The 24,272-nt window shown below is 48.9% G+C and overlaps 1 protein-coding gene across 1 annotated transcript; it reads left to right on the top strand.

Annotated features, from left to right (window-relative positions):
- The first annotated feature begins 12,803 nt into the window (after positions 1–12,803).
- Positions 12,804–22,687, top strand: LOC127306307 (glutamine--tRNA ligase). Its single transcript, XM_051336928.2, has 23 exons — positions 12,804–12,931; positions 14,402–14,587; positions 17,370–17,417; positions 17,511–17,582; positions 17,746–17,845; positions 18,100–18,195; positions 18,285–18,346; positions 18,434–18,535; positions 18,628–18,720; positions 18,921–19,073; positions 19,159–19,214; positions 19,676–19,853; positions 19,941–20,138; positions 20,211–20,309; positions 20,384–20,515; positions 20,599–20,735; positions 20,848–20,947; positions 21,040–21,135; positions 21,335–21,435; positions 21,577–21,682; positions 21,787–21,876; positions 21,996–22,125; positions 22,407–22,687. The coding sequence occupies exons 2-23, from the start codon at positions 14,432–14,434 to the stop codon at positions 22,502–22,504; spliced, it is 2,403 nt and encodes an 800-aa protein (XP_051192888.1). The 5' UTR covers positions 12,804–12,931; positions 14,402–14,431; the 3' UTR covers positions 22,505–22,687.
- The last annotated feature ends 1,585 nt before the right edge of the window (positions 22,688–24,272 follow it).

Raw genomic sequence — 24,272 nt, 5'->3', positions numbered from 1 at the left:
GAACGTCCACGATGGACTCCCGCCCTTCAGCAACACGCCTCCGGAAGAATTGGCGAGCTGGAGCTTCATCCCCACGCTTGCCCAAACACCCATACTGGAGAAGGCCGCGCGGAGGATTTCCTGGTTAGTTCATGATGGACTGACCGGGGCCCAGCTCACTCTCAGCTGGTTTAGCCGGAGGATCCAGCCCCTGCGCTACAATGCACGCCTGATGTGCGCTTAAACTGGGGCGGACGATCTCCTCCGAGTCACTCGCCACGATCTTCCGGCCGACTCCCTCAAGAGAAGGTTCAAGACGTTGGTGAAAATTCCTAGGGGCCAACAGGTCCCGGAACTGATCAAAGATATCTACACAAACGACCAGTGTCCTCCGGTAAGCTATGTTCTTTTCGTTGATTCAAACTTCACAAGTTTTTGGATGTTAACTTTGACTTTTTATTCATATTCCTCCCAGCTCAACACTTTGGCGGAGGAAAACTTCCGCACCATTCTTCGTGTCCCTGTCAGCGGCGACGCGGCGGAGGAGGTTCCGGAAGACGAAGAGGAGGAAGAGGAACAGGCACCCCGCAAGGCGGCCCCTCGACCTTCGAAGCGTCCCCGCGCCAAAGCTTCCGGCTCAGAAGCCGGAGCTAGCGGCGAGGCCTCCGCCAAGAAGCCCAAGACCGTAAGGCCACCTCCGCTAGACTCGAGGAAAGCGGAACGTGAACGCCTGAAGATGCTTTCAACAGCTGGCAAACGCTCGCGCCCCATCATCCCCGGCGCCCCGTAAGTTTCCGAATATGGTGCACCTCTATCTTGGCGAAATTATTTCTTATTCGATCCCTTTCACTTGTTTGCAGGAATCCGAGTACCACCGCCACGCGGACCATCAGCCAAGAGCCTATTACTAAATACATGAAAAAGTCTCCGGCAATTGGTCCTGCTACTCCAGCTCCGCCAAGTACTTCCCACCCTACTCCTCAGCCGTCTCCCCCTCAGGCTAATCAATCTCCCCCTCCTGCCGCAAACACTCCACCGGAAATAATTCCGATTAGCAGCGAGAAAGTGGGCGGAGAAGATCCTAAGGCCAAAGGCCCTGCCCAAGAGGACGCAGAAGAACAAGGCCAGGGAGAGGCTGAAGTCACCTCTTCTGAGAAGGCCGGAACCAGCGCTGGCGACATCGTCGTTTTTCCGAAAAACTTTGTAGATCCGGCTGACATCACTTCCACCCCCAAGGCATATGCCACCAAGTTTTTCAACAAGTTAACCGAGGCGGAGAAATGGGAGCTTGAACAAGACTTGCTCAACACCATGCTGAACAACGCCTGGGGGAAGCCTGACGCCGCGACATCGGAAATCCAGGACTTTAAGAAGGATGTCGGCCAGTTCTTCGACAAACTCATCTGCAAGCAAAAGGTACTCCCCAATAGCCCCCAAGCATGTAGGCGGAAACTCAAATAATAGTTAGCGCTTAGATGCTTAGAGAAAGATTACTTCCGGGAAAGTTTTTAAATTGGATCAGTAGCCCCCAAGCATTATGGCGGAAAGGTTCTGGCAATAATGCTTTGAAGGAAACCACTGTTACAGGCCGAATTTTTACTCCTGCCCTGTTTATGTTTTACAGGAACAGCAGGCGCTGCATTACGAGCTGCACAAGAACATTGCCCTTCAACGCCGCGTTACTCTGAGTCAGGCGGAAAATATCCGGACTCTGAAAGATGCGAATGCAGAACTGAACAAACAACTGGCGGACGCCCAAGGTTAGTTTCCGTCTTTTTTGTCATTAGTTCACATTCCGACTTTGAACTTGTTTTTGACTGATGTTATTATAGGCGCATCCTCTTCCCTTGTTACAGCCTCGTCGGAACTTGAGAACCTGCGCTCCTCGTACCAAGAATTGGAAACGAAATTAAAGGAGGCGGAACTAAAGAGGGAGCAAGCCGAGAAATAGCTGGCGGAGAAAAACTCCGAGCACATCAGGGAAAAGGGCGAATTTATATTGAAAAGAAATGCGGACAGCGAGACCATCAAGAGGCAGCAGAAAGAGCTCCATGGGTTCCAGAAATATATGGAGACCGCGGAACATCACTGGGACTTGCTCAGCGAGAACATCTTGGGTACTATGCTGAAAACCTTGTCTAGATGTTTGCTCCGGCCTTTTTCTGGTGCTCAAATTGCATGCTTATATCCTGATTATCTTATGCAGAGCCGCTTGGGTATCCGGAAAAGCGTCGGAATTTGTTCCCACGAGACGACCTTCTGCAACTTGCAGGCGATGATTGCAAAGATCTCATCTCCGCCTCCCGCAAGATATGCCACAACTTATCCATCAAGAGGAGTCGCACTTGCAACGTTCGCAAACTTGTTAGAAAAATGGACGTTCTTCCGGAGCTGGTGACGGATCTACAAGCATCATCAGCTCGAGGCGCAGCTGCAATGACCTTAACTATGTGCTTAGCACATAACCCAGAGCTTGATCTTGAGCAGGTAACCGCGGGCGTTGCTCCGGATGCGGATGTTAACGCGCTCCTGGATGCAGTGAGCGGCTACGACACCCGCATAGCGCGCAGGATCTGGCATGATGAATTCTACGACAAGGTTGTTCTTCCTGCGGACGAGCCCTTGGAAGCCGAACTTCAAAAGGAGCGCGACGCGGAGGCGCGACCTGCGGAATCCGAAACCCAATTTACCTGGACCAACTCCAAGGATGCTCCCCAAGAGGAACCCAAGGCCAGCGCTGCAGCTTCTGAAGAAGAGGAAGAGAGTGATGAAGACGTGTCATCTCCGGCCGAAGACGCCAAGGAAAAAGATCCGAAGGGCAAGACTTATCCGGCTAAGGGGGAGTGAAAAATTTTATTCCTGCGGGAGAAATAATGCATCATTTTGGCCCCAGCGAGGGTTTGTAATATAACCTTAATTCTTAAGTATCTAGGGACGAAACAATTATGCATGGGCGGAAAACTTATCCTGCTATCCGTTAGAATTATTTGCATGTTTCGTTTGTTAAAAGCAAGTGCTGGTTTGTTAATTTTCCGGCTTACTCGTTTGACCTTCCACGAGCTGGAAAACCTTTGGCCGGAAACGCTCGCCTGCGGTGACGAAACCTAATGGCGTCCGTCCATAACCGCGGAAACAAGCCCCCAGCCTAGGTGCCGGAAGTCGCTACCAGGAATTCATGAGTTCGCAACGAAAAAAATTTCCACCAGAAAACTTAAGCTTACGTCCTAAAGGACGATTTTGAAAAATCACAACTTTCATACACGCCTAGGCGGAAACATCCAGCTCTGCGGTTTTAGTCGGAAAAACATACACGATCTAAAATGAACAAGTAAAGGAGGTAAAAGACTCAAAGAGTGAACCATAAGCTTTATTTCATTGATCATGTATAACTATTACAGAGTTTGTAACTCGGAAAAAATATGCTAAGTGTAGAAAGGACGTAGCTGTGCGATGTTCCAAGGGCGGTCTGTCTCGTCGTAGATGTCATCCGGATCCTCACGCTTGCGTTTCCGGTGCCAATTAGCAGGTCTATCCTTTAGCTCGCGGAAATCAACAAGGTAGTACGACCCGTTATGAAGCACTTTGCTAACGACGAAGGGTCCTTCCCATGGAGATTGCAGCTTATGGTCTTTCACCTGTCGAAGGCGGAGGACCAGGTCGCCTGCCATGAAGGAGCGATTCCGAACTCGACGACTGTGATAGCGTCGGAGCTTCTGCTGGTAGATGGCGGAGCGCTGGTCAGCTAGGTTCCGAGCTTCCTCGACCAGGTCCACAGATAGCTGTCTGGCCTCGTCAGCTGTTTCTTCATTGTAGGCGGAAACTCGCGGTGAATCGTGGATGATGTCGGAGGGAAGTACGGCTTCGGATCCGTATACCAGGAAAAATGGGGTAAACCCTGTCGATCTGTTAGGGGTAGTTCGTAAACTCCACAAAACAGCTTCCAACTCATCAGCCCAAGCTCCAGCTGCTCGTCGCAGCGGTTCTTCAAGGCGTGGTTTAATTCCTGATAATATTAGGCCGTTAGCCCTTTCAACCTGACCGTTGGATTGTGGGTGAGCCACAGATGCAAGGTCCAATCGAATCCCTACTGTTTCACCATAATCCCTCAACTCTCCTTGAGCGAAGTTTGTGCCATTATCTGTGATTATGCTATGTGGGATGCCGAATCTCATCACGAGGCTGCAGACAAATTTTAGTGCCGTAGCACCATCGGCTTTCCTCACTGGCTTTGCCTCGATCCACTTGCTGAATTTGTCAACAGCGACCAGTAGGTATTCAAAACCGCCAGGAGATGATCTTTTTAACTTACCAACCATATCGAGCCCCCAGACCGCAAATGGCCAGGTGATAGGTATGGTCTTCAGCTCTTGGGCTGGAGCGTTTGGTTGAGTAGCGTAGTACTGACAACCTCGGTAGGTCTTGACTATCTTGTCAGCATCTTCTTTAGCTGTGAGCCAATAGAATCCTAGCCGAAAGGCTTTGGCAACGAGTGATCTGGGGGCGGCATGATGCCCGCAGTCCCCTGCGTGGATCTCTCTGAGGATCTCAATGCCGTCTTGATTTGAGACGCATTTAAGAAACACCCCTGTTGCGCTGCGTTTATAGAGCTGTCCATCAACAATTGTGTAGGATCTTGCTCGTCTGATGATCTGTCGTGCGAGGACCTCGTCCTCTGGTAACTTTTGATCGATGAGGTAGTCCAGGAAAGGCTGTGTCCAAGCCGGAGTGATAACCATCACTTCTCTAGCCGGAGAAACTGCCACCTCTGGGTTTTCCGGGTTAGCGCCCTTCACCGAGGGTATCCGTAGGTGCTCCAAGAAAATGCCAGGCGGAATTGGTTTTCTGCCGGATCCGAGCTTGGATAGCATGTCTGCCGCTGCGTTATCGTCTCTCCGGACGTATTTGACTTCGTATCCTAGAAAGCACTTGGCGATCTCGTCGACTTCGTCTCTGTAAGCCGCCATGACGGAATTTCTGGCGTTCCAGGTTCCGGCTACCTGCTGTGCCACCAAGTCGGAATCTCCGCAGCAAATGATGTGCTTGATCCCTATCTCCTTAGCGATGCGCAGTCCGTGTAGTAGAGCCTCGTATTCCGCCATATTGTTTGTAGCTTGGAAGTGGATCTGCAAAACGTATTGCAATTCTTCTCCGGTAGGGGATTTCAGGGTGACTCCGGCTCCTGAGCCTTGATGCTGCTTGGATCCATCGAAGTGCATAACCCATGTCTCTGGTTCCGGCTCCAAGCTTATGTCCGGAGCTTCTGTCCAATCTGCGACAAAATCTGCCAAGACCTGGGATTTGACCGCGGTCCTAGCTTTGTAGTTGATGTCGAAGGCGGATAATTCAATGCCCCATTTTGCTGTGCGTCCTGTTGCGTCAGCGTTGTTGAGAATCGTTGACAGTGGAGCCTTACTCACGACTGTTACTGGATGCTCCTGGAAGTAGTGTCGCAGCTTCCTGCTGCCTAGGAATACTCCGTAGGCTAACTTCTGAAAGTGCGGGTAGCGCTGTTTGGATTCCGTAAGGACTTCGCTAATATAGTAGACTGGCCTTTGGACTCCATATTCGTGACCTTCTTCCTGTCGTTCCACCACGATGACGAGGCTGATGACCCTGTTGGTAGCTGCCAGGTAAAGGAGCATAGGCTCTGACTCTCCTGGAGCTGCTAGGATAGGTAGGGAGGTGAGTATGTCCTTCAACCCTTGAAGAGCTGCATCCGCTGCCTCGTCCCAGACAAATTTGTCTGTTTTCTTCAATAGCTTGTACAGGGGAAGTGCCTTCTCACCAAGACGGCTAACAAACCTGCTGATTGCTGCGACACAACCAGTGAGCCGTTGCACATCTTTGAGACAAGTTGGCCTTTTTATGCACAAAATTGCCTTGATTTTTTCCGGGTTTACTTCAATGCCCCTGTTAGAGACAATGAAGCCAAGGAGTTTTCCAGCTGGTACGCCAAAGACGCACTTTAGCGGATTCAACATCATCTTGTACCGACGGAGATTCTCAAAGGTTTCTGTGAGATCGCTGATCAAGTCGGATCCTTTCCGGGTCATGACCGCGATATCGTCGACGTAAGCGTGTACGTTCCGGCCAATCGGGTCCTTCAAGCACCGCTGCATCGTACGTTGATAGGTGGCACCTGCGTTTTTCAAGCCAAAGGGCATAGTAACATAGCAGTAAGTGCCAAATGGGGTGATGAATGAGGTCGCCTCTTGGTCAGACTCCTTCATCCGGATCTGGTGATACGCGGAATACGCATCAAGAAAACATAGAAGTTCCGCCCCTGCCGTCGAATCAATGACTTGGTCAATGCGCGGCAGGGGAAACGGATCTTTCGGGCAATGTTTGTTCACGCCAGAGTAATCGATGCACATTCTTAGTATTTCAGAATTCTTTTTGGGTACAAGGACGGGATTTGCGACCCAATCAGTGTGGATTACTTCTCTTACAAAACCTGCCTCTAGTAACTTTGCTAATTCCATACCTATGGCGCGGCGCTTCTTATCTCCAAAGCGTCGCATAGCTTGCTTCACCGGTTTAGCCCCCGGGTTTATGTTGAGGTAGTGCTCGGCGAGTTCCCTTGGTACTCTGGACATGTCAGAAGGTTGCCATGCGAAGATATCCATGTTAGCGCGGAGAAACTCGACGAGCGCGTCTTCCTATTTGGGGTCCATGTTGGCTCCGACTGAGACCTGCTTGGTAGCGTCATCTTCTTTGAAGTTGACTTTCTTGGTCTCTATCGCGGCCTTGAAGGAGTTTTTCTGTTCGGAGATCTGCTTCTTGGTGGTCTGCATTTCTGTCGGATCCACAGCTGCTCTGTAGCTTTTCAGCTCTTCTCCAGATATCACAGACTCTGCGAAGGCGGCTTCGCCCAACTCGCACTCATGAGCCTTTTTGTAGTCTCCGGATACGGTAATCATACCCTTAGGACCCGGAATCTTGAGCTTGTTGTAGATGTAGCACGCTCTCGCGTGGAACTTGTGGTAGGTGGGCCTGCCGAAGATGACGTGGTAGGAGCTCTTGAAGGGCACAACTTCAAACGTGATTCTTTCTTCGCGAAAATTATGAACATCGCCGAAGGCCACGGGAAGTGTGATGCTGCCGAGGGAGTTCGCCTTCTTACCCGGAACCACGCCATGAAACTCAGTGTTGCTGTGTTTGAGCTGTTCCTTGGTGAGGTTCATCCGCTCTAGAGTCTCCAGGTACATGATGTTCAAGCTGGCTCCACCATCCATGAGGCACTTGGAGAAGTCATACCCGTCTATGCGGGGACTTACAACCAAGGCGTAGCATTCTTTTGGCACGACGGCAGGGTGATCTTCCCTGTCAAATGTGCACGGGACTTCCGACCACCTGACATACTGCGGCACAGCCGGAACTGTGGCATTCAGGATCCGGGTAGCTGACTTGGTAGCGCGGACTGTTGGGGTTCCGAGGAAAGTGTGGTAAGCCCCCACGCTCTTTTTCTCGAATGGGTTGGATTTACCTGCGGGCCCTGCCTTGGGGTCCGGCGAGTTATCATCCTCATCCATCGCCTCGGAACTGTCTTCCTCTTTGTCCTTGTTCTTGCCCTTGCCTCCTTTGCCGCGTGGGCGGTGCTTCCGGGCTCGCTTGTAACCTGCTTCCGGGTCAGATTTTAGGTCGTTGACCCACTTGCAGTTGCGATTCGTGTGAGTGGACTTCCCTGTAGCCGGATCCAGGTGGGCCAGGCAGGGCATGTCTCTGTACTCTTCATAGGTTTGGGGAGCGCGGGTTCCGGCTGCGGTGACTTCGTCACGCTGCTGGCCCCTGCCGGCTCCGCCTCCGCGGCCGCGTCCTCTTCCGCCTCCTTGACCTCCGCGTTGGAACGCCATGGCGACCATCTCGGATCCGCCGCTCTTCTGGTCATCAGGGGGATTTTTTCGCTTGCCACCGCTACTGTTACCGTTGTCACGGTTCTTTTTTCTGCTGGTGCAGGGGGATTGCTGTGGCTGCTAGATCTCCACCAGCGTCATCATCGGCGGCAGTATGATCACTGGCAATGGATATCATATCATCCAGGGTCAGTTTATTTGCGTTAGCTAAGCACGTGAGCTTGTGCCGCAACAATCCTCCTCGCTGCAATCCTCCTATAAAGGCGTGCATAGCTGTGGTGTGATCGACGTTCTCACACTCGTTCCTGCATGCCAGCCATCGGGTGAGGAAGTTTCTTGATGTTTCTCCCTTCTTCTGGATACATGCCTGCAAGTCGCTTATGTAAGGGTATTTTACCCTTATCCATTATTTTGGTATCTATGACACCGTGCTAGAGTATTTGGACTAATACATGTCTACAAGATGACTTTCAGGTATTAGCCAAAGAGGTATGATGGTGTAGCAATGGAACAAAAGGCAACGGGAGACCCCCCCAATTCGACGAAAAATCAGCAAGCTTTTCAGAGCCCGGCCGGTCACAGATCCGGTCGGACCGGCCCTGGCACCGGACAGCCCGGTCACCAACCGGACCCAGAACCGGTGCCATCCGGGCAAGTTCCAGTAAAGAAGGCAAGCCCTCCGGGCCGCGTCCGGGCCCCAGCCCGGGTTCGGCCCGGCTGCACCGGGCCAGGGCCCGGTCGATCGGGCACTGCATCGAGCGGCCTGGTCAGCAACCGGACTCTGCGCCTGTGACATCCGGACGCCATCCAGTAAGCTCAGAAGCCTGCCCGGTCAAGACCCGGTCCCAGCTCCGGTTGGAAACCGACCGGTCCGGTCTGAGGCCCGGTCTGACCGGGCTGTGGACCGGCCTGTCCGGCGCCAAATCCGGTCGACCGGGTTTCTCGAAGAATCTGCTGATGTGGCAAGTGACCAACGGCCGTATTTCGAAGAACACTATAAATAGGTCTTCTCCTACCTCTGAACAGTCAGGCACTACACTACAAGCTGTTCTTGAGCTCTCTCTCTCTTACTCCATTGCTAGAAACACCAAAAGCCTCAGATCTCCCTCCTCCTCCACCCAAACTCAAATCCCTCCAGGGAATCATTAGAGGAGGACCCGATCTACCGTTCTACCAAGCCAAATCTCATTCCCCCTTGTATTCATTGAGAAGCTTGCTTCCTAGGGTTCCTTGGAAACCCTAGGTAGGCAAGAGGAGTCCGGAAGCATCCGGGCTGTGGATTTGCTCCGGGCAAGATTGTGAAGGTTTGGAGGCTACCTCAAAGTCTACCACAAGTGAGTGAGCTATTCCTTCGTGGGATAGGCTCCGGAGAATAGGGTGAGCCTTCGTGGCGCGGGGAATCCTTCGTGGGACCTCCACTCCTCCAAACGTGACGTACCTTGTTGCAAAGCAAGGGAACACGGGAATACATCCTCGTCTCCGCGTGCTATCGGTTATCTCTAACCGAACTCCTTACTTGTGATTTAATCGCTGTGAGAGCCTTCGTGCTCGAGTTAGTTGTATCCTCATATAGGTTGCTTCACCTAGTTTGCATTAGGCTCATCTTTATATTCCGCAAAGCCTAATATTGCAAAGAAAGAATTAAAATTTGTAGAAACCTATTCACCCCCCCTCTAGGTTTACCATCTCTATACTTTCAGCTTATCGTGGCTGGTCTTTTGTAGGTGCCTCTGAAGTGCTTTTCGAAGGCGTTCTTCAGGTCGAACCAGCAAAAGATGGAGTTCTTTTCGAGGTCGCTGAGCCAGATCCGGGCTGGACCTACAAGGTACAACTGAAGCATGCGGCACGCGATATTAGGGGTTCCTCCGGCGAAGGTTACAGCATTGTAGTAATCCTCAACCCAGGTGTCTGGCCTTTCGGTGCCATCATATGTCTTCAGGTTTCCGGGTAGCTTGAGGTTCATCCTTGGCATTGGTTCCTCTCGGATCATCCTGCCGAAGTACTTTGGGCCAATGTAGTCAGATCTGTACTCATTGAGGCGTTCTCGGGCGTCGCGTGGGCCGCCGCCTGGGGTTTTTGAGCGGGAGCGGGATCTTCGGCCACCGCCTCCGCCTCCGCCTCCGCCGCTGGGTGGCGGTGAAGGGGACCTGCGAGGGGGCCTGTAAGATTTTTTACTTCCGCCGTCTGAATCCCGGCGGTCTTCCCGAGGCTCGCTCCGGCTTCGGTGGCTACCTTCACCTTGGTGATAGTTTCCTCCGTCGTTCCGGCTCCTACGAGGCTCTGGCTCACGTTCCGCGTTCCGGCTCCTCCTGGGCTCCTGCTCGCGATCATTGTTCCGGCTCCTTCTGGGCTCGGGCTCATGATCGTTGTTCTGGTTCCGACGTGGTTCCGGCGTGCGCGCCCTGGTCCTTGGCGGCGGCATATTGTCGCGGATGTTAATTCCACCGGCCCCATGGGGCCTGGTGTTTCCGGCTGGACTGCGGCGGCGAGGTGGCGGGGGACGCGGGTACCCGTTAGGCGGAGGTGACAGATCCCGGTACTTGTTCCTACCAGTGTACATTGCATCCTTTCCCTTCTTTGGGTCTGACGGAGGCGTCTTTGACGGCACGGGGATTGGGTTCGGATGCTCCCTTGCTTTTCTTCTGCGCTCCGTGGATCCGGTGCGCGATTCATCATCAGGGTGGCGATTGATACGGGCGTCCTTCTGCGCGGTGGATACACAGTGATCCGGATTGGATTCCAACCTGCGCGAAGTATCGGCCTTACTCTGCTGCTGCATTGCAGAGGCAACGAGCTGGCGGATGTAATCGATATCAATTTCTTCATCCTTTTTGTTCAGGATTTCCGCCGCTTTCTGCATGTTATCCTTTGGAGTTGCGAGCGGCTGCTGTTCGACAGGGGTTGCGAAGTTGATCCTCCGGGGAGGGATTGCTTCTCTGATGATTCTATCAGCCTCCGCCTGTGCGTAGGTCATTTTCACCTCCCACTCTTTTCTCATGCTCTTGACTTGCTCGAGTGTTGCGGTGTTTTCGCGATCCTGTCTTTCGAAACGATCCGTGAGATGCACAGCTTCTTCCCTCTCATCCAATATAGCCGCTGCGGTATTGGCAAACTTCTTGGCTGTGGCCAGCATCTCCTTTCTGGTGGCCTCTAAAGCCTCCAGATCTACGGCGTCGCCAGGCGTTATTGGCTTGTTGATGACGTCTGACTTTGCGACCAAATCCATGCGTGCTTGTGCAACTATTTCTTCCTTGGACAGGACATCCTCGTACGGCAGTCCCCGATCTAGCGGAGATCCTATATTGGACGGTCCCGGATCGGAGGCGGTGTTTTCATCTTCGAGTTCCTGCTGATCCAGCTGTGCCACGGTTGCGAGAACCTGCATGGGCTGGGCGGAATTAACGTCGGGCTGTTCGCCGTATCCGTATTCTCTTACCTTCCGATCGAACTCTTCGGTGTCCATGGAATCCCCGGACATTGGGCTTAGGTTGCCGAGGATTGATTCCTCAGTGTTTCCGGCACCCTCTGGACCCGGAGCGTCGCTTTCTCCGACAGCCTCCTGCTGATCCGGAGCGACAGCGTTTTCCGGCGCCTCATCCTGCACGGGGCCAGCTCCGATCTCTTGAGGGGCGGCTCCGGCGGTATGGGCTATGAAGTGCACGAAGTGACACCTTTGCTTCTCTAACACCTGGGAGACCCGGGCGGATCTCGCATTGGTCTTCCACCGTTATTTCCTGCTCAGGGGCGGATTGGGTGGGTTTTGATTTTTTCAGATCTAAGGCGGAATCCTTCTTAGGAAGTTCCTGCGACTCAGATCGGATCTTCGCGACTGCGTCCTGCTCAGCGGCGGTCGTGTCAGCGTTACTTACCAGTGGGTTTCCGTCGGAATCGACGGTTTCCCCGATGAAGATGTGTATGCCGCCAACTGGGACGATGGAGAGCTTGACGGGGTCGGTTTTAGCCGGAATCCAGCACTCATCCGGAGGGACGATCGGCAGATTTCCGGCGTAAAGGACACGCCCCACAGCGATTGTGTCGTCGAAACTTCCCATGGCGGAACCCTCCCGGTTCCGGCCTCCAGACGCCGCAGGCCCCACGGTGGGCGCCAACTGTCGTTGCCTAATCGACGGTACCTCGGAGGAGGGATCCTCACGAGGGGGAGAAGAAGTAGGGGCCATAGGGCGAAGTGCACACGGGACGGTGGTACGCGATTTACCCAGCTTCGGAACACCTGCACGATGACAGGGCCTACTGCTGCTTGTCTGGAATTATCTGGGCGCTTTCGCGTTGTTACAATGAGTTGTGGTTGTCCCTCTAGGACTCCCAGGATCCAGCTTATAAAGGCGCACAGATCTAAGATTTACATGGAGAGTCCTAGCCGGAATACAAGTTGCCTAACTACGGTACAATGTCTTGCCGTGTACGTCAAGGATCCGCCTTCCTTCTAGGCCGTGCGGGATCCGGATACTTCATGGGCCTCCACGGATCCGGCCTCCTTCGTAGGTCGGTTGAGATCCGGCTTCCTGTTCCTGGGCTGGACTTCATCCTTCATGATCTACAGCAACTGGGCCGCCCGATGGGCCACATACCTCACCACCAACTATGGGCCACCCGGGCTTGCCGGATCTAGGCCACGCCGTTGATATACCCATAAAGTATACCCACAACAATCCCTTTATTTGGAATGCATCTTAGACACATTTTAAAATATTAAAAAATTCTGAACAAAATCGCACACACATGCGCACAAAGTCGATTTGACCTATGTAAAAAAGATAAAAAAAAATTATGGTAAAAATAATTCTTTTCATGAGACATTTTTTATATTTTGACACAGAGCACAAATATTATACTATTTTCTTAAGAAACTACACGAACTAACATACGGAGTATATTGTGCCAACATAGATTGTGGTCCTTGTGGAGATGTACCTGGAGTTTTGTGTGTGTTTTTTTTTCGACAATTCAAAATATGCAGCCTCGCATCAGTCTTCCCCCTTCTCTTGTCGCCGGGGAAACGACTAAAACCCTAGGTACCTCGCGCCTCCGAAAGGAAACGGCGGCGCTTGCTGCCGGAGGGACTGGACGGCGGCGCGTAGGTGAGTCCTCTCCGGCCATCCTCCTCTCTCTCTCGTCTAAGGTGGTGTCGCTGTCGGGGCTGTCCACCACAAGCCGCCGCTGCTCCGCCTCCGCGGCGCCCGTTCCTCCACTTCCCTCAGCCGCGTGCGCCGGCTTTCCCCACCTCGCCGAAGCGAGCCCCAACCCCTTCGACAGCTCCACATAGACCCCTCCTCCCCTCCCACCCTCGCCCACTACCTCGCAACCCTCCTGGGACTGCGCCCCATGGAGCAGCCACCTGCAGCCCATGGCAGAGGAACCCCAATCCCCAACTGAATTAAGATTTTGCGTGTTTGACCTCCGCGGTGCAGTTCGCAAAACGATGTAGTACAGGTCGATATCCCCAACTGCTGCAATTCCATTCTTCTTCTTCTTTCTCCTACCCCAAGGCTGAACCACGTCAGTGCAAAGTTTTCCAGGTTATACAGCTAGCTATTCTGGCCGATTGTAGTGTTGCAGATTGAGGTGCTTATGTAGCTCCCGTTGACCTTACTGAGTAAATGGCTATACACTTTGCCTTGATGCTTATGAATGCTTCTTGTTATGACCATTGTTGTTTGCTCTACCCGTTATTGTTGCTACATGTAAGAGACTTGGAAACATGATATTTATCTTTTCCAATACTTTCTTATGTGCTTTTCTAAGAACTTGTTGTTTATGTACTCCCTCCTTTCTTAGATATAAGGTGTATAGTTTTTGACAAGAAAATTAAAGAACACACATAGAGAGAAATTTACTCCAGGATTGGGCAGGATTACCCATGGACAATTGACGTAAGAAAGTAAAGAAGTTTGCATAACGTAAGAAAAAGTAATCAAATCCTAAAAAAAATTGTCCAGACAAATGGTTCAACACAATAAACTTTATATTCTGGCATTTTTTCTCAAAAATTATACACCTTATATCTAGGAACAGAGGGAGTGCTACCTAAGAACTTTCTGTAACCTATTGTTGCTTTGTGAGACACATGGAAACTTGTGTTGCTATTGTTGCTCCATAAATGAGCGTTATTTTGATTAACATTTTTCATAGACATTCTGCTGTTCTGCACATTTCCAAGTTCATATTTCTAATAAGATTGTGGCTGTTAGATTTTTTTTAAGTATTTTCGCGTTTTTTGAATACTATTGCAGTTGCTATGCGTACTTTTTAATATTTTTCATTATTTTCATTGAAAGTTATATACACAATCATTACACATATATGACTGTTGAGAAAATTCATTTTCTTACTTGTACAATACTGTTACAATCTTCAAACTCTTGAAAATTTACAATTTAAGCTTTGATACATCCAAACAGGAATCGGAATTTCCTGTCCTCTTTGATTCCAACTTCCATTGTCATAAGCATCCAAACAACATCAATGGATTTGAGAGGCATTTCCATTTCCACACAGTTTTGGTATTGGCCTATTTCAGTTCCATGAGCTGACTATCTCCTTCCAAACAGAGCCTGGCGTGTGTCTCGAGGCCGTAGCCAATGTCGGTGACAACGATGGTCACTGGATTAGAAGGGGAGAAGGCCCCAGCTTTGCAGCTGGAGACACTGCTGGCGCTCGGCCTCGACCAGCGCACGGCGGAGAACGCGCTCGTCAACAGCAAAGTCACTGCCAACCTAGCCGCTGTCATAGCTGAGGTAAAATTACTGGTTCGTGTGGCTGCTGCGGTGTAAGGAATGATCTATGTTCAGTTGGTTCGTTGGTGTGGGATTTAGTTAATCTGATGTTACAATTTTGCCAACGAGACCAAAAGATGTCTGATTTCTGGAGATTTATGTGCGACCTATAATCTTATTTTCTCAATTAGCCCATCCCAACTCGTATGTGGCAATTGAACTGTAAGTTTGATCTAGAGATAGCCCAAATCTGACACCTACTTCATGATTTATGACATTTGCATTTTCTCAATTCTACCAGTATCATTTTTTATATGTGATAAAGAGGAATTAAGTTTTTTTTAAAATCATTAAAAGGTTTTTTTTCCAACAAGTACATATGTCTGTGACCAGTGATCTCCTTGACGCTTAGTGATATTTTTGTCTAGGCTGACCCCATGTTTCAATGTTAACTGTCTTATGTATGTGGAAATCTGTAAGGATGATGTTTGCCCGTGCGTTGCATCGGGAAACAAATCATCCCATGCTCATAGCGGCCTATCCATGCTTCCACTCCTATTCACCACCATCACCCATAGTGATCATGTTGTACAAGTACACATCTATGAATCTACCACAGCCATTGTAATCACCTCAAGTGGTTCATGGACATGGAGTGGTCTCCACGTGCATCAGTGATTGACATGTGCATAGCATATGCTCCGTCTCCGTGCCTATGATGATTTCCAAGGGTGGCGACAATCTTTTTCTTGTCAATCCCCGTCCTGCATAGTGCACATACTATGGTCGTATGTTAGAGCATCTCCACTTGTGCCCCCGTCGAGGCCCCCGGCGAGCGTTTTTTCCATCCGGACGGCGTAATTCGGCACAGTCGCGCCCCCGGTTCCTCGTTTTCGTCCGGATTTGGCCCTTCATCCATCCGGCGAGCCCACGCCACCCCCGGCCCCCCGGGGAGCGCTCGGGGACTCCGGACGAGTGAAAAGCGGGGAAGGGCCCGATCTGTCGGTGACTCGACGCACGAACCCCACCGCCACGTCGCTCAAAATCTCCCCCACCCCTCGTATCTCTCTCGCCGCCGGCACCACCCCGCCGGCTTGTTGCCCAGATTCCGCCGCCCCTCCTTCCCCACCTGCCTATATTCCGCCGTCTTTGGATGACGCACGAACCCCACCGCCACGTCGCTCAAAATTGTGAAATTGTGTGCTTCATTTGTTTCAGCACTTGTTAAACATTGTACTGATTATCGCCGAATTTGTTTCAGCAATTTTCGTACTCTTGTTTGCCGAACTTGTTAAATTTTATGTTGAATTTGTTTGAAATATGTCAAATGGTCGAGGTTGGGGGTTTCCTGCCGGGGGGACGGCTGGAACTTCGGCGCTCCCCACGCCAAATCTTCATCCAATCCGGACGAAAATTTCGCCGGATTTGGGCGTGGGGAGCGCCAACGAGTGGGGATGCTCTTAGTACACTGCGATCTCATCGTTGTCGCCATACCATCACGGCTTCTCTGTCGCCCCTGAGGATGAGATGTCTAATGTCATGTCACCGCTGGTCATGGTTGTCGTGGATGTTATCTTCGGAGGATACCGGCCGATTAATTGCCTCATCGAGAAGTCCTCTTAACTAAACCAATAGAAAGGAAAGCCTGAATGAACCGTGTCATTTACCCAGAATAGATCGATCAACAAATAATTAACTTTGTGTGTTGCAACTTGCATTCTAGCATAGGGCTTCCTGGAGACTGGATAAACCTGCTCCAACAACCACATGCACCGGTGTGTTATCCACGTCCACAATCCATCAACTTTCTCCGAAATTCCTGTGCGAACTTGTGCCCATCTCCATGACTGGCGCCTGCAATATTTCCATCGGGAACGATGCTTGATTGGATTATATATATGCACGAGAAGACGATGGCCGTGGCGCCTGATCTTGGGGGCTGCAGCGCGGACTTGTGCCCATCTCCATGGCTGGCGCCTGCAATATTTTCAATGGATCGAAACACACATACACAATGGAGCTCGATTGGATTCTACAGATTACGTGCGAGAAGATGACCATGGAAGTAAAATATATCGCGCTGGAGCGCCGCTGCTGCTACAAGGCTAAGGCGCCGCATGTTGGGCGCCGCCGCTGCACGGGAAGACGTTGGGCTTGGCAATCGGCTTTTGCTTTTGCGTTTGCAGGAGAACCGAGAACCTGGCTGCACACGTAGTGTGATCTCTTCGATAGATAGATATCGATTCTGGCTTGGCTGTACATACTTAAATAAAATAGACGGTGATGGAAATCCCTGGTTAGCTAGGAGTTGTTTTGACTTGGACTCTGTACGTCCCAACTACCAAGGATCTCGTCCGTTTTCTTTTCGTGAGACTCTGCTCGTACATATCAAGCTAGAACGTTATTCGTATTCGGAAGGAAACTTTTTGAACCGTTTTTTAGAGTGCTAGAGGGGGGTAATATTTAATTTCGTGGGAGGGTAAATTGGTCCAAAAAAGTGTTGGACCAAGGAAACAATCCTCCCTTTATTATTAGGTATAGATACACTATTTGCACTCCTTTATTGCTGTCGTGTTTTTCAAAGAGATGCCTGGTTGAATCTTCAGTATTACATGAATTGTTCTAGTATACAAGATCATTTGATTGAATAACCAACCATGTTAGTTTTCGGTTATCGCCTATAATATGCTCTCTAACTATTTTGCAATGCAAGTTGCAGTGGCTTACTGTGAACAAATCAGTGCCATTTATTTCTTCAAAGCATACCGTCTTTTCTCTTTTAATTGAATTTGCCTATAAACAGGCTGGTATAAGTGGATGTGACAAGTCTGTTGGAAATCTTCTCTATGCGGTGAGTACCTCTACCATTTTCTTTTTGTAGTTTATACGTTTGAGGTTTATGATGTTTGACATACGAGTTTGCACTTTCTCTGGGATGAAATAGGTTGCCACTAAACACCCAAACAGTGCACTTGTCCATCGACCTGCTCTCATCAACTATATTGTGTCAACGAAGGTATATCTGCTTCTTTTTGGTTCCCCAATCGACATTGAGCAATCAGTTTGCATTATATGTTTCTTTTCAGAGCATAGATGAATAATGAACTCTGTTTCAAAGTTCTTTTGTCTTAATATTATGAATCGGTCAATCTGATGTATTTCTCTATGTCACTATTCAGATAAAGAGCCCTGCACAGCTTGATGCTGCCCTGTCATTTCTTTCTAATGTTGGTCCTGAATATTTGGATATTGGGAAATTTGAAGAAGCCTGTGGTGTAGGTATGCCTTTGTAGTAGAAGATTAGAAGTATGTATGCTTCTGCAAATTATAACCAATGTATGCCACACTGACTGGACACTAGAGAAAATTTATGATGGTGACTTGGTAATGTGGTTGTTCAGATGCTAATATAGGATAAGTTTACATTTTTAATGATCGGATATCAAAGGACACCTTTCTTTTGAGTAGCTTATTCTTAGTCAGCTCTTTCAGTTGACCACCTTATTGATTGGAGTGCGATGTTGTAACTGCAGGTGTGGTTGTTTCGATTGAAGATATTCACTCAACTGTCGCTGAGATTCTAAAGGAAAATATGGAAGCTATACTGGAGCAGCGGTATCACATAAATGGTTCGCTTCCAATTCAATTTTAAATTACTCAATTTTCTTATTAGTTATTTGAGGAGAGTGGTCCTTCATCATGCTTATCTTTCTTCCAGTTGGTAGCCTATGCGGACAGGTTAGGAAGAAGCACCCCTGGGGCGATGCTAAGGCGACAAAGGTGCAAAACATTGCTATAAATAAAGCACTTGGCTTCTTTTGGTTGTGTGAACTTTATTCTGAACTTCCTCATATTTTGCTCATACAGGATGAGATTGAGAAGAGGCTTGCAGAGATACTAGGTCCAAAGACGGAAGCTGACAATGTAAAACCAGTGAAAAAGAAGAAGGAAAAGCCAGCCAAAGTTGAGGTTGGTAAGCTGAAGTGGACCCTTCGTTTGAAGTTTAGTGATTTGATTATTGTGATTTTTGAATTAGCTTGCGTACTTTCTGTGAAACGCAGGAGAAAAAAGTTGCAGTAGCCACCGCTGCCCCACCATCTGAGGAGGAACTGAATCCATACACTATATTTCCTCAGCCAGCAGAAAACAATAAGGTACCATAAATTGTGAGATAAAGCGATTTAAATGTCTGTTAGTGTTATGCATCTCAATTCTGCACACTGCTGTTCTATGATATCCCCCCATGTGGTTACTATTGTTCTTCTAAGCAGTCCAATTGGTTGTTCTGTTAAAGTTTTGGTTATGACCGGCAAGAAATCAACTAAAGTGGTCTTGATTTGTTTTCACGAGCTAGGTTCATACAGAAATATTCTTCAGCGATGGGAACATTTGGAGGGCGCATAACACAAAGGAGATCTTAGAGAAACATCTTATTGAAACTGGTGGAAAAGTGATGACCCGTTTCCCACCAGAACCTAATGGATATCTTCATATAGGTCATGCCAAGGTTTTATAATCTCATGAAAAGCATTTCTCTGTATACCAGTTGCATGAAAATGGAATATTGTGCTTACATTCTTTACCTGATTCAGGCTATGTTTATTGATTTTGGACTGGCTAAAGAGCGCGATGGTCATTGTTACCTTAGGTAACAACATATATTTTTACATTTGGAACAGTTTTCTCCTGCTTGCTAGTTTATATTCTTTCTTCGTCTGTTCATGCCAACTTTAAGGGCCATTTTTTTTTTGTACCAACTGCTTATTTATTTACTCATGCTTGTCTTGACCATGCCATAGAATAAATACTGCTTAAAATTTATGTTTCTTTTCTTGCACTGCACCCTTTGTTCTGAATTATAAGATGTTTCGGAAATTTTAATGTGGACTCTGCATACGGACTGAGAGTGAACAGACACACTAAAACGAGGTCTATATACGTGTGATTTAGAAAATTGCAAGAACTTATAATTCGGAACAGAGGGTGTACTATTTAATTTTTTTTTCCATTTAATCTGAAGTTCTGATTAATATTTCTTTATCTTGCTGGTTTTGTTTGCTTGTTGTCACATTCACGAAAAAAATGGACTGCTGTCTGTCTGAACAACAGGTTTGATGATACAAATCCAGAAGCTGAAAAGAAGGAATATATTGACCACATCCAGGAGATAGTTCAGTGGATGGGGTGGGAGCCCTACAAAGTTACATTTACAAGTGATTATTTTCAAGCTTTATACGAGCATGCAGTTGAGTTAATACGGAAAGGACTAGCCTATGTGGATCACCAGGTATTTTTCTTTTCTCCTTTGTCATGGTACATGTATGAGTCCTTGAGAAATAAAATGTGCAAATGCTGACTCGTATATGATTGCCAGACTGGAGAACAAATCAAGGAATACAGGGAAAAGAAAATGGATAGTCCATGGAGGAATAGGCCCACTGAAGAGTCACTGCAATTATTTGAAGACATGCGACGTGGGTTGATTGCTGAGGGCGCAGCAACTCTCCGAATGAAGCAGGACATGCAGAATGATAACAAAAACATGTCTGACTTAATTGCATATAGAATAAAAGTAAGTTACAATTGATGAATTGAATGTCCATATCTCATAAATGCATAACTCAATCCTTTGATGCCCATGTAGTTCACTCCTCATCCACATGCTGGTGACAAATGGTGTATCTATCCAAGCTATGATTATGCTCATTGCATGGTGGACTCATTTGAAAACATTACACACTCAGTAAGTTTCCTTTTCGCAATAGCTTTGGCTTGTTTGAAATATATACCATGACTAACTGAGTGGTTAATTATTAGTTGTGCACACTTGAGTTTGACATACGCCGTCCGTCATACTACTGGCTACTTGTTGCCTTGGGCTTGTACCAGCCTCATGTCTGGGAGTATTCAAGGCTGAACATATCAAATACAGTGATGTCTAAGAGAAAGGTGTGTTAAAAATCAAGAAATAAATATTACAATGTTGCATCAATATTTATGGATATCCATTGTGCTTGTTTGTTCTGCTGCAGTTAAACCGGCTTGTGACAGAGAAGTGGGTAGATGGGTGGGATGATCCTCGCCTGTTAACTCTGGCAGGACTGCGGCGACGGGGAGTGTCAGCCACTGCAATTAATTCATTTATCCGTGGAATTGGGATAACAAGAAGGTAAAAGCATGAATAATGGTGAACAAATCGTTTGCATGAACCGTTCTTTGGGCCACAACCACAAAATCTATGTTTCTGCTACTGATTGGCCCTTGATGTTCTTTATGTGCAGTGACAATAGCTTGATTCGTGTTGACCGTCTTGAATATCATATAAGAGAAGAACTTAATAAAACAGCTTCCCGAACCATGGTTGTTCTGCATCCTTTAAAGGTTTGGCATTCTGTTCCTTCTGCAAACCACTCTATGCCTTCAGTCTTTAGAAGTTCCCAACACACTGATGGTGCTTCCCTTTGCTAAATTAGGTTGTAATAACTAACTTGGAGGATGGAAAAGTCATAGACCTTGATGGAAAGAAGTGGCCTGATGCTCCTGCTGATGATGCTTCATCCTACTACAAGGTGCCTCTCTTGTTCAGTATATGATTAGAAGAATACGTTTTGTTGTTGTCTTGGAATGACTTGTTTAAAATTCAGTCAGAAGAATGCAATAAGATTTACAGAAGCAGAAATTTTTAGGTTCATTATATCTTTGATGTTTTATACATTTTAGTACCTTATGTCCATGCTTCATAATTTGTTATGCGCTAACTATCTACAGGTTCCTTTCTCAAGAACTGTCTACATTGAGAAAACTGATTTTCGCCTTAAGGACTCAAAAGATTACTATGGGCTAGCTCCTGGTAAATCTGCCTTGCTAAGGTAATTGATACTGTTCTTGTGTTGACAACATAGATCTGAATTTACTTTACCATTGATGGTTCTTGTCTATTTAATTACTGTAGGCTAGCTCCTGGTAACTCAGCATATTTACAACATGATACTTGTCATTTTAATTACTAGGTATGCATTCCCCATAAAATGCACAGAGGTTATTTATGGTGATAATTCAGATGAAATTGTTGAAATTCGAGCTGAGTATGACCCCTCAAAGACTTCTAAACCTAAGGTAACTGGTCATTTGAATCTGTTCGAATCAGACAAACCTAGCTAGGGACTTGGGACACAGTAAAAAAATATTCCAGATGTTTACTTGGTTTGCAATTTGTTCAGGGCGTTCTGCACTGGGTTGCCGAGCCAGCGCCTGGAGTTGAGCCATTGAAGGTCGAGATAAGATTATTTGAGAAATTATTTCTATCAGAGGTATAGTTTTGCTGCTGTTCTTTTTTTTTTTGAACCCTTTTGCTGCTGTTCTTGCTGTCATTACAGTTGTGCTTGGACTGGAAAGCCACTTTCTTATGAATGTTTTGTTGCTCTCTTAGAATCCTGCCGAATTAGAGGATTGGCTGGGTGACCTCAACCCAAACTCGAAGGAGATTGTAAAGGGCGCCTATGCTGTACCATCACTCGCGACCGCAGTCCTGGGTGACAAGTTCCAGTTTGAGCGGCTTGGTAATCTCTCTGGACCTCTTTATACGTTGGGCAAGGTTCAGGAAAGTGGAAAAAAGCGTCGCTTATGCACGCTGAAGCGCAATGCGGAGGCCTTCCGCATCAATTGCATAAGCGCTTAAGCGGAACAAAGCAGAAAAAAGAGGAAAAAAGCGCCGCTTATGCGCGCTGAAGCGCTAAACGGAAGGCCACCGCACCAATTACGCTTAACGCTTTCTTGAACCTTTGCATTCCTCCCTGCACCACTCGATGCAACTGACTGTTGTGCTTGGTTGTAATTCCAGGCTATTTTGCTGTGGACACGGAGTCAACTCTCGAGAAGCTTGTGTTCAACAGAACTGTTACTCTGCGCGACTCTTATGGGAAGGCTGGACCCAAGTGACTGCTCATTTTGGTGAAAGAGCTTTGATTCTGATTGGCTACAGAGACGCTTATGGGAGAAAACTGTAGTGCCGTACAAACATACCAATAGCCAAAAGGCCTTTTTGTTGCACAAGTAGTGGTCTTGTGATTACTATTAACGTATGTTCAATCCAAATTTGAATGATCAAGTTTATGTTTTGAATGATCGTACTCGTCCTCTACTTCAGAGGGACGTCGGTCTCTCAGGTTCGTTCGCTGGGCATCAGACGGTATCGTCTGGAAACGCAGCGATGGGGTAGGGAGACGCAGCGGAGATCAGTTCGGAAAATAGGCACGAGAGGTCCAAAACAGGCGCGAGAAAGAGCGCAAAAAAACGACACCGGAAAAGGATCGCCAGAACGTGCGGCGGACACACGCCTCTGCTCCTCAATGCGTTTGCTTTGTTCATCAATCTGGGGCAAATCTCACTACTCACTAGCCTAGCTCTCTCCGTTTCTCTCTGTGGATTGGTAAACGAAAAAGATGGATCTGTTAGGTAGAAGCAACCAGTATGAAGAATATGAAAAACAGTGCGGCGATGTGCGCCGGGGCCGCAACAACGCAGAAGTCGAGCAGTTTGCTGGTTGTTTGTAGTAGGGCGTCTGGGTCTCTTGCCAGGACCTGGCGCATCCGGTGGGTGGCCTGTGGTGACGAGCTTCGACGGTCGGAGCAAGTTTCGAGCTCTTCCTTGTCCGGGATCTCCATGAATAAAGTGCTCTCTTGGTGCCTCACTCTGTTACGAAGGTCGAAGGCCGCCTTGCTTCTCCTGGCCGGCCGATGCGGCGAGGGGGAGAGGTGCGGTGGCATCGAAAGCAGCAGCAAGTCGATTTCCCTAGCTGGCCATGGCTGCGAGGGGGGGATCGCTCTACTGCTGCCAAGTCGACGGTGGACGAGGTCGATGAAATCCGGCATCCGTCATGGAGCAGAAGACGACGCTCACACGTGGGTACGTGTTGGTGTGACCGGAGGGCCAACCTCCCCTGCATCATCGACGACTCGCGAAGCCCACATAGCGAGCTGGTTGAGCTCGCTATTGGCCATTGCCATCGCAATGGCCTCCTCCTCGCTGATATCCGGCGGCTGGGTCTCTGGATCCCACGCGCCCGATGTTCAGATACCAGCCTCCTCCCGGCAGGCTCGCATTTGGCTATGGCACCGGACGGTTCTCCTCCCAGAGCCGGCGCACGGAGTCGATGCGGATGTAACGCCCTACCTGCGGCTTCTTACCGGACCGCGAGCCGCCGGCCTCGTGGTCGTTCTTCGTCTTGCGGTACGGCCAACCCTTCCCCATGGCGTCGGTTGGGTGGATATGTCGAGCTCTGGTAATGACGTGGTGGAGAAAATAGGCGCCGCCAGCGGTCCTTGAAAAAGGTCGGACGCCACCTCGCCTTCAATGCCCTGCCATTAAAGCTGCTAGGACGCTGCCCCAGCGCAGGCGCGCGGAAGGCAAGGCGCGCCACTAACGCGGCGCAGAAAGCTGTAATGCGCCGCCCGTCAGTTATGCCGCGCTAAAGACGAAGCATCTGTATCGCTGCCAGGTGGGCCCGTGTTGACTGCGTAGCGTCCGGCCAGACACAATCACGGAGCATATTTGGGCAGCGTTTGCATCTAGGCGGATAGATCGGACACTGTGCATCGGACCGCTGGGCTGGGGCAGAGACGCATTTTTTCGACCACTCTGTCCAAAATGGACGCGAAGGATCTGTTTGGGTCGGCCTGCTGGAGATGGGCTGAGCTGAGCGCCTTGT

The sequence above is a fragment of the Lolium perenne genome, chromosome 6 (assembly GCF_019359855.2).
Source record: "Lolium perenne isolate Kyuss_39 chromosome 6, Kyuss_2.0, whole genome shotgun sequence".
NCBI lineage: Eukaryota > Viridiplantae > Streptophyta > Magnoliopsida > Poales > Poaceae > Lolium > Lolium perenne.
The sequence above is the reverse complement of the archived record's forward strand: the minus strand, read 5'-3'. Positions and strand labels throughout refer to the sequence as shown.

Excerpts from the sequence above, each read along its gene's own strand:
- LOC127306307 (XM_051336928.2), top strand. The coding sequence starts at position 14,432 with ATGTCGGTGACAACGATGGTCACTGGATTAGAAGGGGAGAAGGCCCCA. Across the intron at positions 20,139-20,210 it reads TAATTGCATATAGAATAAAA|TTCACTCCTCATCCACATGC; the intron begins GTAAGTTACAAT and ends ATGCCCATGTAG. Across the intron at positions 21,683-21,786 it reads CAAAGACTTCTAAACCTAAG|GGCGTTCTGCACTGGGTTGC; the intron begins GTAACTGGTCAT and ends CAATTTGTTCAG.